The following is a 20,001-nucleotide window of genomic DNA, read 5'->3' as shown; positions in this document are numbered from 1 at the left end:
CCAGTTACCACAGGAAACAAGACCCTGAATCTATGGGTAAAATGGAAAGGAAGCTCTTATTGATAAAGAATATCAGTTACCATAAAAGATATAATTGACTCAAGCAAGAACCAATAGATGAGAAAATCACTAGGTTTGTTGAAGGATTAAGATAATTTCACTATATCATCCCATGGAATATTAATTACAAAGGGAAATAAATAATACCGTCAGTGGAGAAATCTGGTGGATGACACATTAACCAAACAATAAAAGTTAACACAACCAATAACAGGATCGTGTGCCTTCTGATGTAATGTTCTGATGTAATGTACGGTACTGACTATTCCTGCCAAGACATAACCTGAACTGAAGCATGAGAAAATAATTATGATACTATAATTCAAATTAAGAAACATTCTTTAAACAGTTTCAAACTCTTCATGTTGTTAAGCACAAATGCTAAGGAGTTGTTCCAAACTAAAAGAAATGAAGATATGTGACAACCAAATACAACAAGGAATTAGGAGCAGGGAGATATGTAAAGTTATTAAGATATTTGGCACAATCTGAACTTAAGACTATACAGACTGCACCAATCTTTAAAGTCATGAATTTAATTATTACAGGATGGTTGTATAAGAGAGTGCTCTTATCCTTAGGAAATACAAACAAATATTCAGAGATGAAGAGGTATGCTTTCAACTTAATTTCTGGGCTTCCACCATGTAATACACATAATGTGCAGAAAACAAACACTGAGTGGTGGATCCCAAATAAGGGGTACACAAGATTTCAGGGTACCATTCCCACAACTTCTCTGTAAACTTAAGCATTTCTCAGTTTCTTAACAAAGTCACTTTCTCAAGACTTGCTATTTTCTGCTACCTGAGTGAACTCTCTCCTTGCCTTGTTAATGTGTTCAGACAATACTCAGTCTATGAAACAATATTTATCACCACAATTTTTAAATTACAGTAAAATGACCACTCTATATGAATTGGTTGAAATCAAGGAGAACACACCCACAGAAAAATATCACACACACAACACACCTGTAGCCCTGGGTAATCAACAACTATCTGCCCTTCCAAGGGCCAGATATTGTTTTAGGTACTTGGGTTAAGCAGTGAGAACAAAATCATTCTGACTCTAGTAGCAATTATATCATCTGACACAAAAGCCCACATACTATTTTAACATTAAAAGCTACTATAAAAGACATGCAAGAGAGGCAGGTGGATTATACACCTTAATTATGCCAAATAGAGGAAGCACTTTTATATATTTAAGGATTCTTACTTGCTTTGTTATTAGTGTAAAAGGTCTTAATACAAAAATTACATGTCAAGCACTTAATACTAAAATCATATGTCAAATTACATGTTGTCCCCTTCTCCTGCCTTCAGTCTTTCCCAGCATCAAGGTCTTTTCAAATGGGTCAGTTCTTCCCATCATGTGGCCAAAGGATTGGAGTTTCAGCTTCAACATCAGTCCTTCCAATGAATATTCAGGACTGATTTCCTTTTGGATGGACTGGTTTGATCTTGCAGTTCAAGGGACTCTCAAGAGTCTTCTCCAACACCACAGTTCAAAAGCATCAATTCTTCAGTGCTCAGCCTTCTTTTTCCAACTCTCACATCCACACATGACTACTGGAAAAATCACAGCTTTGACTATATGGACCTTTGTCAGCAAAGTAATGTCTCTGCTTTTTTAATATGCTGTCTAGGTTGGTCACAGCTTTTCTTCCAAGGAGCAAGCGTCATTTAATTTCATGGCTGTAGTCACAGTCTGCAGTGACTCTGAAGCCCAAGAAAATAAAGTCTGTTGTGTTTCCATTGTTTCCCCATCTATTTGCCATGAAGTGATGGGACCAGATGCCATGATCCTAAGTTTTTTGAATGCTGAGTTTTAAGCCAGCTTTTTCACTCTCCTCTTTCACCTTCATCAAGAGACTCTTTAGTTCCTCTTCACTTGCTGCCATTAGGGTGGTGTCATCTGCATATCTGAGGCTGTTGATATTTCTCCCGGCAATCTTGATTCCAGCTTGTGCTTCATCCAGCCCAGCATTCTGCATATTAAATTAATAAGCAGGGTGACAATATACAGCCTTGATGTACTCCTTTCCCAAATTGGAACCATCTATTGTTTCATGTCCAGTTCTAACTGTTGCTTCTTGACCTGCATACAGGTTTCACAGGATGCAGGTAAGGTGGTCTAGTATTTCCATCTCTTGAAGAATTTTCCACTGTTTGTTGTGACCCACAGAGTCAAAGGCTTTAGCAAAATCAATGAAGCAGATGTTTTTCTATGATCCAACGGATGTTGGCAATTTCATCTCTGGTTCCTCTGACTTTTCTAAATCTAGCCTGAACATCTGGGAGTTCATTCATATACTGTTGAAGCCTGGCTTGGAGAATTCTGAGCATTATTTTGCTAGCCTGTGAAATGAGTGCAATTGTGTGATAGTTTGAACATTCTTTGGCACTGCCCTTCTTTGGGATTGAAATGAAAACTGAACGTTTCCACTTCTGTGGCCACTGCTGAGTTTTCCAAATTTGCTGGCATATTGAGTGCAGCACTTTAACAGCATCATCTTTTAGGATTTGAAATAGTTCAGCTGGAATTATATTTAACACTCAGGAATTCCCTGGCGGTCCAGTAATTAGGACTCAGCCCTTCCAATGCTGTGGCCCAGGTTCAGTCCCTGATCAGGAAACTAAGATTCCCCCAAGCTTGGTGTAGTGCAGTCAAAAAAATATTTTAAAAACCCAACAAAAGCATTTAACACTTAAGAGTCACCCTATGGATACAAGTACCATATGACCTCATTTTCAGGATGAAGAAACAGATTTAACAAAGTTAAAAGTATTTGCAAAATTATAGTTGTAAGGAAGAGAGGCCCACAGTGAACCCAACTCTAACTGCAAGGGCCACAGAGCACTTGATACAGCAAACATCAATAATAATCCTTTAAATAAGCAATTTTGTTTACACTGAAACTTCCCCTGATTACCAAAGATCAGTACATTGTTGTTAGCCTCTTCACCAACCTACCTGTATGGAGCTGAGGCTGAGTACCCTTGGAGGGGGGCCCACTGCTGTACCATTAACTCCCCCTGGGCAGAATACAAGGACGGCCAAAGATTAAGTGAAAAACGGATACTTGTAAAAATCATAACAGGGTGAGCCTCTGAGAAGGAAATAGCAAGGGACTGGAAAAACACACTTGCGGTAACACACTTAAAGGTAACAAACAAGTCACACATCAGTAACATTTAAATATCCTTTCCTGAATCATGAACTTTTAGGTCACTTACTCCATCAGGACAGAATGCAATCCAGTTGTTCTGATGTTTCTCCAACTTGTTCTCCCTTTTCTCTCAAGTCTACAGAAATATCTAAGAAATACCTAGGTCTTCAACACTGTTTTTCAACATACAGCACAGTCATTTCCAGTAACATAGGAAGCAGAACCTTATGATATGGCTTATCACTTTCCCTTGGACTTCATTTCCTTCTCAGACTTCCATTAGAGTAAAATTAGAGTCAAAATAGTACCCTAGCACTCAGTGAACACTTAGTGTAACTCATCTTATTTTCTGTTCAATGCATCTTTTTCCAATGAGTGAATATTTACTGATAGCAGGCTTACTACTGAGAACAGACATGTAGATGATGACTGTTAAGGGACCTGTGATTGGGAGTATATAATTTCCTATAAATTGTCTTCAGGTTGTTTCTCCCCTACCTACTACATATCCACTTCCCAGACAGCAGATTATAGGAAGAGAGGCTTTGGACTTCTACACACAGACTGGTTATCCCCAGAGATTTTCAGTACCCTTCTATTTACCCTGGGTTATCAGAGTGAAAATGTTTTGAGAATTATTAATTTACTTCTAGTTCCAGCCAAATAAATTTGGGCTCCTTGACATTTGATGTACCACAAATAAACAAAGGCATAACACGCTTTTTAAAACTTTATTTCAACATTACTATGCTTACGAAATACACTCATATGGGTTAATAGAATGCAATTTAACTTATCCTACACAATTGGGACCAAAAACCTGGTACATGGTTTGCTTCAAAAAACAAAAACAATAAAAAGAATTTGCAATCTGGTTTTTCATCTATTAAAAATGTATATAAAAGATTCTCCATTAAATGCTGCTAAAGCAAACAGCAGGAACCTTGAGAAATAAACCTTTGGTTTGTCTCTGAAAAATACCACGTATTGCACTGTAAAAGTTTATACAACTGGTACAACAAAACATTGTTGTAATGTTTCAATGCCAGTTCACAAAGTTCAATAACTAATGATGTTGACAAGGGTAGGGAGAGCCTATGTATACATGTGAAAATATAAAAAAGCTATCTGATCTAGTTAATGTTACATGCAGATCCCAAATCTGTTCAAACCAAGATTCAGATAATCTCTTAAATCTGAATTAACACTATCAATCCAGTTCATCAGCTGAAGTCAAAAAGAAAACTCTGCACAGTAGCTGTTTTTCTGACTTGTGCAAAAAAGAAAATGAAGTTTCTTCCCCAGCTTTTTAGTCCAGAACTACAGCAAAGTATTTCTTCCATTGTCAACATTCTTGGGGTGAGAGGCAATGAGGTTACTTAGGCTTAAATCTGAATTAGCACTCAGATGCAAGAGTCCCCAAAGTTTAAGACCATGTGACTTTAGAAGTGACTAAAAAATAAAATGGCCTTTCTTGGAAGACTAGAGCAAAACATCCAGCAATAGTTAAAAAGAAGCCTAATTAAAAAAAAAAAAAAGAGTAGCTCTTTATGAATTATACTTTAATTTTTTTTTAAAAAAAAAAGCCTCAATGAAGCAGCTCTCTGAAAAGAGGAAAAAAACTTAAAATATCCTGAAAAGCAATGTGAACACAGGTTCAGAAGACAGGTAAGAGACATATTTTACAAAGCTACCTAGGATTAGGCTTATAAAGGTATTCTAAGTATTTCAACCTTTAATACTAAACATCAGTTTACAAACAACATGTTTACTTTTTATTCCTTTATCAAAAGGGAAAAGTCTAGCTTCAATCCTATCCAGTGGAAGGGAAACTGAGAAAAAAAAAAGATTCAAATAGTCCCATGCAAACAGCACATTTTTCAAATGGAAGAACTAGACCAGAAGTTCATATTACTAATATACTTTTCAATGAAACCAATTTTTTAATCAAATGATTTTTAATAAGAACAAATACATGGCACTAAGGTTCAGAACCTAATATAGGCCTGACAAACAAGTCCTTGTTTTCTGGAGGAAAGGCCTCAAGTCCATTCAATTTCCAGTCACAATGTTTTCACAAATCACTTTAATAGAGGGGTTTTAATTTCTTTCATATTTTTGGTTTTGGCATTCTAGTCTTAAAATCTAGATAAGAAAATACGTTCAATTCCCCAGAAGTCAATTTTTTTTCTTTTGAGGTATCAAAGAATCCAAACTGATTCCCCATCTCCAATTTGTACTTAATATGAATATTTCTGTATGTACTGGAAAAGGTAACGTTTTAATATAAAATGTACTAGTGAACATTAAATCTAGTTGTTAGAAAGGTTTAACTAGCTTTATAATTTAAGTTTTAAAACATAAATATCTGCAGCTTGATCTGTTTGACAATGATTGTCGGAGCTGAGAATTCACCTAGAATTCAACATCATTTACAAATCCCTATTATGTACAGAAAACACACAACAGTAATACACAACTTACTCATATCTTGAGAAAATTTTCTGCTTCTTTAAATCTTTGGCCTCCCAGTCAATTCCAAGTTCAAATGTCCTTTACCTTAAACACCCACTCTCAGAATAACTAGTTTTCCACACACAGTTTAACACTTTTTCCTAATTTTTCATGTTGCATTGCCAAACCCTGAAACCTGCCTCAGAGATCCACCAAACAAAAGAAAACAAACAATATATAAAGTGATTACTTCAGAATAGAACCTGGGAGGATAAGAAGAATCAAGGTTTCTTACTGGAATCATACTTTATTTTACAAGGAAAAACAAAAAACCTATGTTAGATTCTTTCATATTCTTTGGTGACTGGCCAAAGAACCTACCAGCAAGTTTGGGGCACATACTCTTTTCCATACAAAGTGGTCCTGTAGGAACACCAAAATAGCTATTCATTTGGGGCCTCACCTGTAGCAAAAGGCTGTCCCGATAATAGCCAGGACACCCACTAGTTGGAGGAGATCCCTGAGAAACTGTGATTTTTTAATCTGGACTGAACTTCAGTTTTCGCCAGCCTTTTTCACTATATTCACGGGAAGGAGCAGCTGGTCTACCAGCAGTCATACTACCTTTCTCATCCTAGGATTTCTGTGTAATTGCTATGGCTTTGGAATCTCACAAACTGATACTCTGTGTAACTTGAAGGAGTAATTATGCCTCCTAGTTCCAGATTTGCAGCTTCCAAATTAAAATTATAGTTCTTTATTCAGCGGAGCAGACATATAAATAAACACCAACCATCTAGGAAAAGAGGTTTCCTATAAGATACAACTTAACACCACACATTGAGGAAGTAGATGTACTAAGACGGGCCAAAAAGTTTACTTATGGTTGGTATTTGAGATAAAAATCCATTCAACATAGATCTAGTGGTTTATTTACGGCAAAGTTCAAACTGAAAGGTGTGAACTCACTACATCAATTTAAAATAAATAACTTATATGAAATACAGATTCTGGCATAGATGTTAAAATCAAAATCAATGGACTAAACCTCCATCTTTCATTTGCTCACAAATTTGCACAGACTACTATTCTTCAAAAAAGATAACTGCGGCAAGGAAAAAGAAAACTGCCCCTTTTGCAAACAAGACTAAAAAGCATCCCTCCAGAGAGATCAAAATAAACATGCATATATAAAGTATTACAATGCAAATGCTATTTCTAGAAAAAGTTTAACTGCATAGGTTAAAAAAAAAACAATGTGCAACATCTTAGGGCATTAAAGCACCAAAACAAAAACAAAAAACCCACCAAAATCATTGTTTTTATGACAATTAACACATACACAAATAAACATACATATTGATCAAAATTCAGGAAGGTAAATACCTGGATTGATAGAACATCCATTGTTGGGAGAATTTCTCTTCAAATTCAATGTCTCTCTTCTTATCGCTAGAACAATTTTAAAGTGCTAACTTTATATAAAGCAGGCAAATTCTTCAAGTCATTTGCTATTTAAGTAAGCCAATTTTTATAGGGCTATAAACGAAGAATAAACTAAAGTGAAATAGGAAGACAGACATGAGGAAAAAACGGATTAAGTTATATAGCTGAACAAATTGACAGAATGCTCTAATACCACCTTGGCCACCTTAGTTCAATTAAAAGCAAAAACAGATTAAAAAAAAAAAAGCTCACAGATTTAGATGTCTGCTACAGTAACTCCCTTGGATTTACTAAAATGTGTACATCAGTAGGTACACGGAGTCCTAAGAAAAAGAGTGCCACTTAAAAATCAAGATTGGACAGTAATTGATTTTAAAAACAAAAGGCTGTCTACTACTCCAAATGCATATAAAATGTCAGAGACCTTATACACTAAGAACTGAAGCCTTGACCAGAGTTTCATTACTCCTGCCCTTGAGCTGCCTTTTCAAGGAAGTATACATTAACCAAATGGCGATTGAGGTGTTTGCTGTAATCCTTTTCCTTTCGAAAAGAACGATCACAGAAGATACAAACGAAATCTCCCTCGGCCACTTTGACAGCCAAGGCATCCTTTCCATCTTTCCCACTGGTCTCTTGTGGAACTGGCCGAGCACCGTTCAATCCAGAATCATCACTGTCCTCTGACGTGTTGTCACTTAGGTCACTTCCATCATGACTGTGGATGCCTTCGTCTTCATCCATTTCCTGAGACTCATTTACTGCCACGGTGACAGGAGGTGAGGCCACAGCAGTTGTGGACACGGCTTCATGTTTTTCTAGCGGTAGAGCAGGAAGTGGTGGTGAAACTGGTTCTTCAACTGCCAAGTCTCTGCTGGGGATATTCTCTGCTTTCTTCTCATCAGTGTCCATCTCCATTTCACAGAGCACAGCTTCAGCTTGATGTTTATCCTCTGAAGTTTCACCCTCTGGCATATTCAAGTTTTCTTCAGAGGATGAAGTGTTGGCAGATTCCTTGATAACAGCAGCAACACCAGCCAGACTCTTATCTGCCTCTTCTGCTTCCACTTTTTCAAGAGGGGCTTCTTTATTTCCTTCGCCTGCAGGGAACAAATTTTGGTCTTTCGATTCTTCCCCCTTTAAGCTTTCCTTTGGCAGGGGTGGTGATGGTGGGAAGAGATCCTGTGCACCGGCACTTTCTTTTAGAAGCTGCTTGTCTTTAACAGGCACTAAGCCAACCTCAATAAGGACTTGCTCCTTCCGTGCCATTTCACTCAGCATGCTGGACTTTTCCTTTCTATTATCTTTTCGAGGAGACCTTCTGGGGATCGGCTCCATGGGAGGAGGAGGCTCTGTCTCAACAGGCCCCTTCTGAACAACCTCGATCTCAGCAGCCCCCACAGGGAGAGGCGAGGGAGGAGGCTCTACCTGAACAGATCCCACCTGAGCAGGCTCTGGGGGAGGAGGAGGAAGAGGAGGAGAAGGCTCCATCTGAACAGGGGTCACCTGAACAGGCTCCATGGCAGGAGATGGCTCCATGGGAACAGGCCCCTTCTGGACAACCTCGACCTCACCACACCCCACGGGAGCGGGAGGGGGAGGAGAAGGAGGCGGCCGCGGCTCCGTCTGAACACACCCCACCTGAGCAGACTCCATCTGAGTGGGCCGCCTCTGAGCAGGCTGGCTGCTTTTCTTACATGATTTACTTCTCACAGTTTTCTTCTTTGTACTGTTTTTCACGCAAATGTTTTGCTTTTTATTCTCCTCTACTTTGCTGTCACCCTTTGGCACTTCCTGACTATTTTTGGATTTGCTTTCTGCCTTCCTTTTCTTTTTTGTCACAGGTTCCTCATCATTAACAGGCTCTTGTAAGGAATGGGCTTCAGCTTCCACCTTCCTTTTGCTTTTCTTGCTTTTGCAGCTTTTTTCTGAATTGTTTCCCGGGGACACATCCACTTCTTTAGTTTCCATGGCCGATTTGCGTGTTCTGGTGGTCACTTGGCTTGAGGCATTACTACAAGGCTTTTTCTCCTTTGAAACATTATCTTTCTTCTCCGCTTTTACAGACCTCTCGTTTTTCTTCCCAGTCACATCCCCCTTTCCTTTGGTCTGCTCTGTTTCTGTTTTCTCACTGGTGAGTTTGTTATCAGGCAAGTCAGCCTCTCGCTTCTTGGTTTTCTTTAGTTTCACCTTTGAGACATCCATGGTTTTATTAGGACAAGTAGGATGCTTAGATTTGAAATGATACTGCAGATTACACTTCTTGGAAGCTGCATAGTCACATACAGGGCAGTTGAACTGCCGTGGATTAACATGGAGCTCCACGTGTTTTTTGAAGTTACTTCTGTCTGCTGTTTTGTAGTCACAGTGTGGGCAGTTAAGAGGTTTAGGCCCATTGTGAACCTGTCTTGCGTGGCGGGTTACTTCATGTTGATTAGAGGCCACATAACTGCACTGGTCACACTTAAATGGCTTCTCACCTGAAGGTAGACAAGAGATGTTACAGAAGGCACACATTAAGAAATGAATTCAAGGTTTATTCAAATATGCTCATCAACAAGTGGAGATAGATATAGATATAGATATAGATAAATAAAATAAAACCACCAAAACTATTTCATGAAGACTTAATCATGCAATTTATATTTACCATATTTATTTGTATATCTTTCATATTTATTTGTGTATCTTTTCTCTATCCCTTGACTTCTGATTCTCATCCTAAACAAAGGAATAATTATCTTAATCATCTTCTAAAAAGTTCATCAAGTTAGCTCAAACACTCTTAAAGAACACAGATACATCAAGAAATATACAATTACTAAAAAAGTGACTTAGGCTCTTGATGTTAATTCTTGGGCAAAGGCACTCAAAAAGGTAACATATTAACGTTTTTATGTAGTTAAAACAAATGTATAAAGGAGCAGAACATAAAATTCCCGTACATTTAAGATAAACCTTGAGACTTCAAAAGAAATACTTCATACTCTAGGCCACACTCCCAGACCTTTATGTGAAAGCTTTAAAACAATGCTTTGACCCTTTGTCCATCATAGCAGAGTTGAATCAGATTTCATTCAGCAAATTTTTCCACTGCCAGAGCTGCTATTCTACAGCAAACTATAAAAAGTCAGAAATCCTTTTTAGATTTTCTCCCACTTTCTTCTAACGAATGAGCAAAGAAACCAGGGGCATACAAATAGATATGGCATATAAAATAAGCACAAGTTATAATCACAGGCACATATAAGACCAGAAGCCCTCCCACCCCCAAATTAAAGGCATAAGATTTAACTCATTCTACCTGAATACATACCCATCTAGATCACACTCTAGCAAATATTACCAAACGGTATCCATACCCCACTGGTCCAATGGAATGCATAGCAGAAAAATGGAAATTGACATTTATGAAAATTCATCTCTCAACATTCTCAAATCCACGTAAAATCTTATTAAATTTTTTTGTAAAGCAAAACTACTCAGACATTAAGTAAAACCATTGATAGTAAGCTTTACATAATTAGAAGATATCTGATTACAGAATACTTGACCACAAAAACAAAAACTTATCCAAGTATGTCAAACTATAAGCTCTTTTCCACATTAGTCCAGTAACAGATTCATAAAGAGAGGTTTCTGACAACATGCTACATTCCTCTCCACTTGGCCCTTTCTTGTCCTTTCCATTGAATGACTTCAATGGAGACAAACATCTACTTAATATATATAGAAACAGAATGGCAGAAACAAGATATGTGACTTAACGGTTAAGACCTTGTTCTATAGTAAGATTACCTACAGGGATCAAGTACGGGCTCTGCAACTTACTGTGAGGTCTTAAGCAAGGTACTGAAAACTCTCTAAGGCTCTATTTCCTCATCTGTAAACTATTCTTATGTGTTGTAAGCTATAAATAATCTAATCCATATAAAGCACTTAGTGTAGAACAGATGGCCAAACAGTCAATACATATTACCTGTAATTTATGACTTTTGGAATGAACTGGTATATTATAGAATGGGTAAACACAAAGGAAGATTTCAGGTGCTTATCCTGCCTTACTATATAAACCTTACCTTTGAGTAAACAAAGAGCTGATGAATGAAGTTGATCTCGTTAGGAAAATATCTGTGCTCTTAAAAGAATTATAAAGAAAATGTCACCACTTTTAAGCCCTAATGAATGAGAGCATTTTCATAGCCAGCATCAACCAAGATGCAAGCATCCACCTGTGAAATGATCAAGGAATGGAGTTCCTAGTACTCTGTTTAAAACTCCAATGGCATCATTTATTTGCTTCATTCACCCCACCCCTATTTTTGCTTTATTGCCATTAAATCTGTTGCATTGGAAGATCAATTCATCAAGTTGACTAGTTTATTAATACCTAGCTGAATGAAAATTCTTTTGCCCTATACCAACAGTTTTAACAATTTCCTTTTCCAGTTCTAGTAAAAATTTCTACCTGTTTTTCATCTTTATAAATATGCCAGGTGTCTGTTTTATTCTTCCCAAATTAATTTATAAATGTAAGGCAAATTCAAAAAGAGAGTTTTACAAGCTTATATACATTCTTATCAAGTAGAGCCCAGATAGAATAACAAGGGACCTTTTAACTCAAGAGTAACAGGGGTGTACTACTCAGCAATAAACACAACATTCTGATAATGCAGCATGGAATGACTCTCGAAAACATTTTACAGAAGGATGTTAAATCTTTAATAGAAATCAGAGTATCACTTGATGGAAGAATATGGGAGTACTGACTAGAAAGGGTAAGGAGGGAACTTTTCTAAGGGTAGTAGAAACATTTCATGTCTACACCAAAATGGCAGTCAAATAAGAGAAAGCATACATAAAATCACTGACCTATATGCCTAACACATGTGCATTTTTGTGTGGGTAAATTAAACCTTAATAAAATATGTTTAAGGGCTTCCCTGGCGGTCCAGTGGTTAAGAATCTGTCTTGCAACACACAAAGGACGCCAGTTTGATCCCCGGTCTGGGATGATCCCACACGCCGCAGAGCTACTCAGCTCGTGTGCCACAACTACTGAAGTCCATGCGCCACAACAAAGAGTAGCCCCTGCTCGCTGCAACTAGAGAAAGCCCAAGTGCAGCAACAAAGACCCACTGCAGCCAAAAAACATAAATAAATAAAAATAACAAAGAATAAAAAAAAATTATTCTAAACTTCACAAAAAGACTCTCAAACCATAATATGTTTCAAATGACCCAGCTATTAAAAATAGTGCCTTCAGGGAATTCACTGGTGGCCCAGTGGTTAGGACTACATGCAACCACTGCAGTGGACACAGGTTTGATCCCTGGTTGGAGAACTAAGATCCTGAAAGCCACCTGGCCAAGAGAAAACAAAAAAAAACAGTGCCTCCATAATAATCACCAAGTACTCAGTGGAAGGAAAATAGTTTTTGCTGAAAAAATTATTTTTCCATCTTAAAAATAAGTAGTCCATGATAGAATTCAGTAAGATGTTAATTCCCTTTAACAAACATTCACTGTGCTCGTAATTGGAAAATATTCAAAATGAATCCCTATGCTAGCAGGATGGAAGAACTATCCAGTATGATACCTACAAAAATATTACAAAGGGACATGCAAATCGGATGCATTCCCTCCAGTTCTAAATATTTCATCCAAGATGAAATGGTAACATATCTACTGAGAATTAGAAAAGGAAGAGTTGTGGATCATATCAGGACCTCCCAAGGGTTAATGTGGCAAAAATGAAATAATTATCCATTCAAGACCACCTACGCAAATACTTTTTAACTTTGCCATCTCCATACCTTCACAATAGGGGCCAATTCTGGACAGTGATCATGGTCATTGCAGTTCTAGAGTGGACAATTCTCCCAGGTGTTTTAGTCCTATATTTTATTTATTATAAGTGAATAAATTGGGATCATGGATTATCAATCATTCTTTAAAGTTTGGCTTTTGTAAATCAATCTTTGGAAGCCTTAACAATTCTCAAGAGAACAAAACCAAATGTCAGGAACTAAACAACTAACAAGGAATCCCTGGAACCCAGCAACCACACACTGAAATTATATTTAAAAAATATATAAATATCCAAATTACATTAAAAATAAATTATAAGAAATGACCCAGTTCCAGGTATAGAACAACTTCTTAATAATGGTAGTTTACTAAAAATGATAGAAAAGTTTCCATTTTTTTACCAACCTGAATGAGTACGCATATGTCTGGTTAAATGAGTCTTCTGAGAACTTGAGTAAGGACAAAGTTCACATTTATATGGACGTTCACCTACAAAAATACAGTGATTAATGTTCAAATGACAAAATAAGGCAATTACAATTCTCACTAGCAATACGTACATTATTTAATACTGAGTTTTGGGGGGGTTTTTTGGCTGCTCAGTTCCATATGTGAGACCTTAGTTCCCAGATCAAGGATCGAACCCATGCCCTTTGCCCTAGGAGCATGGAGTTAACCACTGGACCACCAGGGAAGTCCCAGTTATACTCATAAAGCCACAAGAACTGACAGCAACTGAAGATAAGAGAACAATGATTTACTACTAAGGAATTTAAGTCTCAAAGGCAGAAAATTTGTGTTTTTTGGACATGGGTTGTCGACCACAAAATATACTAAAAAATCTTGACATTTGTCTATTTTTTTGGCCACAAGATAACAATTAGGACCTCAGGCAAGCTTGCTCATCTATAAAAGTAACAGTACCTCCACTTTCTAGAACTGTGAGAATTTAAATTAAGATAATACATGGATAGCCTTCAGCCCTGTGCCTGACACATACAGCCTTCAATAAATATGTTATTCTTCTGTCTATATTATGCATTACAGCAACAGATGTACCTAATAACAAGGGACAAGGAGGGACTTTCCTGGCAGTCAACTGATTAAGACTCCATATTTCCCCTGCAGGGGGCACAGGTTCAATCCCTGGTAGGGGAACTAAAGATCCCCCAGGTCATGTGGCTTGGCCAAAAACAAAAAACAAACAAAAAAACCCATGGAAGGAGAAAAGGAAACGACAAAGTGAAAAAAAGAAAGAAAGAATGTGGTGATAAGTGTGAAATGTGTTCCTAGTAACTATCTAGCTATTATTAGCTGGTACCTGTAGATTAGACAAAAATAGCTCATGGCAACAGGATGCCTACTTTAGCCTGGAAGAATTCTGAGATAACTTAAAAAATGTTGAAATGTATTTCTGTAAAAAGATACATAATTGCCAACAAGCACATGAAAAGATGCACAATATCATTAGGCAACAGAAATGTAAATCAAAACCACAGTGAGATGATTTCACACCCACCAGGATGGCTATAATCAAAATAACAGATGTTAACATTTATTTGTTAGGTTCTGGAGAACTTAGAACCCTAATACAGCGCTGGTGGGATTGTAAAATAGTGCAGCCATTTTGGAAAACAGCTTGTCAGTCCCTCAAATGATTAAACATAATTACCATATGGCTAAGCAATTCCACTCCTAGGTGTATATTTACCCAAGAAAAATAAAAACATGTCTACACAAAACCTTGCATAAGAATGGCAATAGCGGCATTACTCACAATAGCCAAAAAGTGGAAATAATCCAAAAATCCATTAACTAATAGAAAAACAAAGTGTTGCTTACCCATTTTAGAGTAGTATTTGGCAACAAAAGGAAAACAAGTACTATAGGCTTGATGTGGGGGAACCTTGAAAACATAAGTGAAAGAAAGTAGCCACTGGGGGCCTCATTATCATCTGATTCCATTGATATGAAGTGTTCTGAACAGTTCAATTCACAGTGAATTGTATGGTATATCAATTGTGTATCAGTCAAGTTGTTATGAAAAAAAGCTAAGAAAAATTTAATACCCTGAAGATTAACATATAGGATCAAGTACAGATACTTTATTTTTAAATTGTTCATAACAAAATAGATTGCATCTATCTGTGCCACTCACCAAAACAGGCATAAATACTCTAGAAACACTAGTAATTTTTCACTCACACGTACAGGCAAAAATGTCATCTTTCAAAGCAGAATTTGTGAACTGGTTAAGATAGCAAAACCACAAAATGAAAAATCTACTGAAGACTCAAATGAAAATCCTCAGCCGCCTACCATAATAATTATCTATAAAAAAGATACAGAACTTTTAATCTTAGCTGTATGTGACCCTGGATACAATACTTTAGGCTTTCAATAAACACTTACCTGTTTTCCTTAGCATATTTTTCTGACGATTACCCCACTCTAGTACTCTTGGCCTGGAAAATCCCATGGGCGGAGGAGCCTGGTAGGCTGCAGTCCATGGGGTCGCTAAGAGTCAGACATAACTGAGCGACTTCACTTTCCCTTTTCACTTTCATGCACTGGAGAAGGAAATGGCAGCCCACTCCAGTATTCTTGCCTGGAGAATCCCAGGGACGGGGGAGCCTGCTGGGCTGCCGTCTATGGGGTCGCACAGAGTCGGATATGACTGAAGCGACTTAGCAGCAGCAGAGTAGAAGAAAGCACCTAACCCTGAGCACTCAATAAAGAAACATACCAGACTTGGTAAGTGAACCTGAAAAGTTGGCTACCTAAGTGAGAGATAAGAAATAATGGATTCCTGCTGATGATCATTTATCTTTGCTCTTCAGCACTCGATGAATTAATTTTTCCATAAATATAATTTTTAGAACTATGCCTTTAATACCACTGATACTCTCAAATTTTAAATAATCAAAATAATAACATTCTATTTATGCACCAACAAACTGCTTACAAAAAATTTTTTTTAAAAACCACAAATAAGGTAATACAAGCAATGAGGGAGCTTTTAAAAAGTATTATCAAATAAGTTTAACACTAAATGTGAAATGAAATACATACAACCAGAGTTAGCTGTGTAAGTCATAAACTTAATTGTGGAAATATCAACTTTAAATTAATGTAGAAAAAATATTAAGTAATGATGAAATATATAAAAACAGCCATTAAAATTAGTTGCCTAGATTGTAATTAAATGAAAATAAACCACCATAAGAAAAAAAGAAGAAATGGCAAAAAGTAGAGATCCTATGTTTTAATTTTTTTTTAAAGTATACATGAGAAATTGGAAATATATACCAAACTGAAATTTTTCCAGTTCTCTCCATTTTCCTTAACTCTGAAAATCTCTTAAATCAACTAATTTAAATTTTTTGTTCAAACATTTTTAGATTTTGGGGAAAATCTTAAAATTGTTCAGTGACTCAACAATTTTGAAAGTATCAAAAATATAACTGACACCCCAAAAAAATTTAATAAGATAAAGACACTGGTATTATTTTTTATGGTGACTTGCATGGTGGTTTTAAGTATATATATTTGTAAAAATTCATCACTGTCAATAATGCCTCAATTTTTAAAAATTCATAAATATGTACATGTAAAAGTCATGTACTTCACCGTTTATCACACTGATTACCTAAAAGCTCTATAGATTATGGCCAATTCTATGATAAATTAGGCCCCAGTTTTCACAGGACTGTTAAAGGAACATGAAGTACTTATGGCTAAAGTATATATGGTATCTGGGATTTATTTTATGATACTGCGAGTGAGGTTAGTTTAGTCTAACCTTAGTCTAACAGTTTGTTTAATTAAAACTCTTAAGTGATTAATGGTGTAGGATTCTCCGGTTACTCTCATTTCCTATGCCATGTAATTTTGAAACTTTTTTACTTTTGAGATAAAATGGTTGCAAAGCCTAGAGACAATCACAGATTATAACAAATTCCAAAGAGATTTCAAATTCTTTTATATAACTAGATTTTAAGCTTTAAATTACACAGAAGCCATCTGTTGGAGTCTAGAAATCTTGCTACACATGTCTTTCTTGTAATGGAATTTCATCTGCAAGTCTTCTTGTTTATGTCTACCACTTCAACATCAATTCCTCTCCTCACTAGGACTCACTTCAAGGTTCAGTGCTGCAGAGTGAGAACCACTGCAAATGGGATCTGATGCAAACAGCATTCCACAGCCCTTCTCACTGCTGATGTGAGAAGCAGAGTACTAGGTTACCGTATCCATATTATTCAGACCAGCAATCGGTCCTCAAAGGTACCAATTCTTACCAGGAAAATGTACTGCAACTATCAATATTATAAACATTGCTTTCAAAAAATAAGACCCGTTAATTACAAAGATTTGAAAGTCAATTTAAAAGTGAATAAATAAGGTGTATTGGGGAAAATGAGGAGCAACCACTGAGAGGTGCTTCCTTTTGGGGTGAAGATGTCCTAAAATTGACTGTGGTATGGGCTGCACAATTCTGCAAACATACTAAAGCCAACGCATTCTAACATTAAATGGATGAACTGTGTGGAAGTGGAGTATATCTCAATAAAGCTGTTATTTTAAAACATGAATTGTCAAATGTGATAAAATATTAATAACTAATAACTGTTGGGTATAGGTGATGCATACCTGTGGGTACCCATCTTTACTTTTTACTTTTGAGATGTAATTTACTTCCGAGATGAGATTTACCCATCTTTAATTCTCTTTACTTCTGAGATGTTTGAAATTTTTCACATCTTTAAGACTGTTTCATTTTGGGGGGTACAGTACACTTAATAAGTGAGAAAGGTACTCTTACCTGTATGAGTTCGAACATGCTGAACATAATTGTTTTTTCTGTCTGAAAAATAGTTGCATTTTCCACATGTGTAAACTTTCCTTGGAAAATGGTTTCTCAGGTGTTTCCTCCAGTGATATTCACTCACTGTAGTGTACGTGCATATGATACACTTGTAGACTCGCTCATTGTCCCCGGCTCGGGTGTGATGTTTCAGGTGAGCAGTATAGTGATCATAGCGATTGGTATTGTAGCCACAGCGGTCACAGCGGATGGGGCCCTTGGAGAAATCGCCCTCTTCCCCAGTAGAAGAGCCGGATTCCCTGGCTTTTGCTTGCTTCTCGGCACTTTCCTCCACAAAAAATTTCTTGGCGCTATGAACTCGGATGTGATGCACAAACTGCTCTTCAGATTCTGCTTCATACTGGCATGGTTTACAGCGGAAGGGTTTGCTCTTCAAGTTCTTGCACTTGTCCTCTGCTACGGGTGTTTCCTGAGGAACGTCTTTATTTGAGCTGTACGTTTCTGAGGCAGCTGCTACCTCAAACACAGGCCGTGGCTGCACAACATTGAGTTCCAAACTTTCCAGTTCCATGTTCTCCAGCCCACTGGGTTCGCCTTTCACCTCAGGAGACTCCTCAAGTCCTTCTCCATCACTATCTGAGAAGTTGCTATCCCCAACAGGCATCAATTCTGCCATCTGTCTTTCTTCGCCAACCAGGTAATCACAGCAGCCGCCATTTACTTCCCCAGTTAAGGCCACGTTTGCCAACATGATGAGCTGAGGCGCAGCCAGTTCAGCTCGAGAGAGATCAGGCAAGTCATACATGTCATTTGGCAAGGCCATGCCCATGGTGCCACTGCCGGTGAACAGCCCTCCTCCTCCGGAAGACTGCCCCATTACCTGGGTGGCCATATCTGTGCTCTGCATTCAAAACAAAACAAAACACACAAAAGCACCAGTTTAAGCACAACGTCTACCAGTCTAAAACAACATATCCCTATAGTTCTTTGTAACTTAAAACAATACATTTTCCCACATCATCTTTAAACTCAATCAGCTTCATTAACTACTGAAAGTCAGTCTTTAAAATCATTTTGTAAGTCCAAACCCTCTTTACTGCAGTCATCAAAAAATTTTCTGTAACCCCTATAAGAAATTCTATCAAGTGTTTGACACAACTCATCCATCAACCAAGTCTACCAACAGTGTGCCTTCCCTTAAGCACTTTTACTGTTTCTGGTGGAAAAATGTAAGTAACCTTCATTTTTAGTGCTAATTAAAATTAAATCAACCTTTGTACAAATGGGTTAGAGGCACCAACCCCCAGTGAGGTTAAAAATCTCATCTTTTTGGCTCCACAAAAACTAAGATATCAATAGTCTACTGTTGACCAGAAGCCTTAGGGATAAGACAGTAAACATGTATTTTGCATGTCACATGCATTTATATAATAGATACATGAAAAAGTTGTTAAGAAAATCATAAGGACTACATTTCCAGTACTGTATTTATAAATACAGTCAGTTTACATTCCCTGGGTACAAGATGAATTACACCTGTCATACCTTTACCAATACTGTATGATACAAAATACTGCAGATATTATACATATTACTAACACTAGTCATCAAAAAAGAAAAGATATTGTGAAAAAGAAATTCATACTCATTTACAGTTATAACAAAGCACTGATAACACTGAAGCAACGATATGACTGCTTTACTGAAATCTACTGCAATCGATAGGACTGCTTCCCAGTCGCCAAGCCGATATGCAAATAAATGAGTCATAAAATTTTTATGGCATATAGTGTAAGGCATTTTCATAACATAGTATTTGAAATAAGTTTTTTTTTAACTGCATATATGTATGATGGGCTGATATGCTGTTTCTCAAAGAGCATATAGTAATGTAATTATTATATATTTTTTTTAATTTATTTTTCTATGCAGACCTACAAGACCTTCTAGAACTAACACACAAAAAAGATGTCCTTTTCATTATAGGGGACTGGAATACAAAAGTTACAAGTCAAGAGATACCTGGAGTAACAGGCAAATTTGGCCTTGGTGTACAAAATGAAGCAGGTCAAAGGCTAACAGAGTTTTGCCAAGAGAACACATTGGTCATAGCAAACACCCTCTTCCAACAACACAAGAGAAGACTGTACACATGGACATCATTAGATGGCCAACACCGAAATCAGACTGATTATATTCTTTGCAACCAAAGATGGAAAAGCTTTATA

General features: G+C 37.1%; 1 protein-coding gene across 3 annotated transcripts in view; it reads right to left on the bottom strand.

Annotated features, from left to right (window-relative positions):
* Window positions 1-3,954: 3,954 nt before the first annotated feature.
* Window positions 3,955-20,001, bottom strand: part of LOC129657905 (RE1-silencing transcription factor-like) — a 33,902-nt gene continuing 17,855 nt past the window's right edge. For all 3 annotated transcript variants that reach the window (XM_055588678.1, XM_055588680.1, XM_055588679.1), the window contains exons 2-4: window positions 17,771-18,674; window positions 13,351-13,434; window positions 3,955-9,615 (exon numbers count right to left, since the gene is read on the bottom strand). In XM_055588678.1, the coding sequence (XP_055444653.1) occupies window positions 7,598-9,615; window positions 13,351-13,434; window positions 17,771-18,665 (2,997 nt within the window). In that variant the 5' untranslated portion in view covers window positions 18,666-18,674 and the 3' untranslated portion in view covers window positions 3,955-7,597. The remainder of the gene's footprint in view (window positions 9,616-13,350; window positions 13,435-17,770; window positions 18,675-20,001) is intronic.

This window comes from Bubalus kerabau, chromosome 7 (genome assembly GCF_029407905.1).
Source record: "Bubalus kerabau isolate K-KA32 ecotype Philippines breed swamp buffalo chromosome 7, PCC_UOA_SB_1v2, whole genome shotgun sequence".
In the NCBI taxonomy this organism is placed as follows: domain Eukaryota; kingdom Metazoa; phylum Chordata; class Mammalia; order Artiodactyla; family Bovidae; genus Bubalus; species Bubalus kerabau.
The sequence above is the reverse complement of the archived record's forward strand: the minus strand, read 5'-3'. Positions and strand labels throughout refer to the sequence as shown.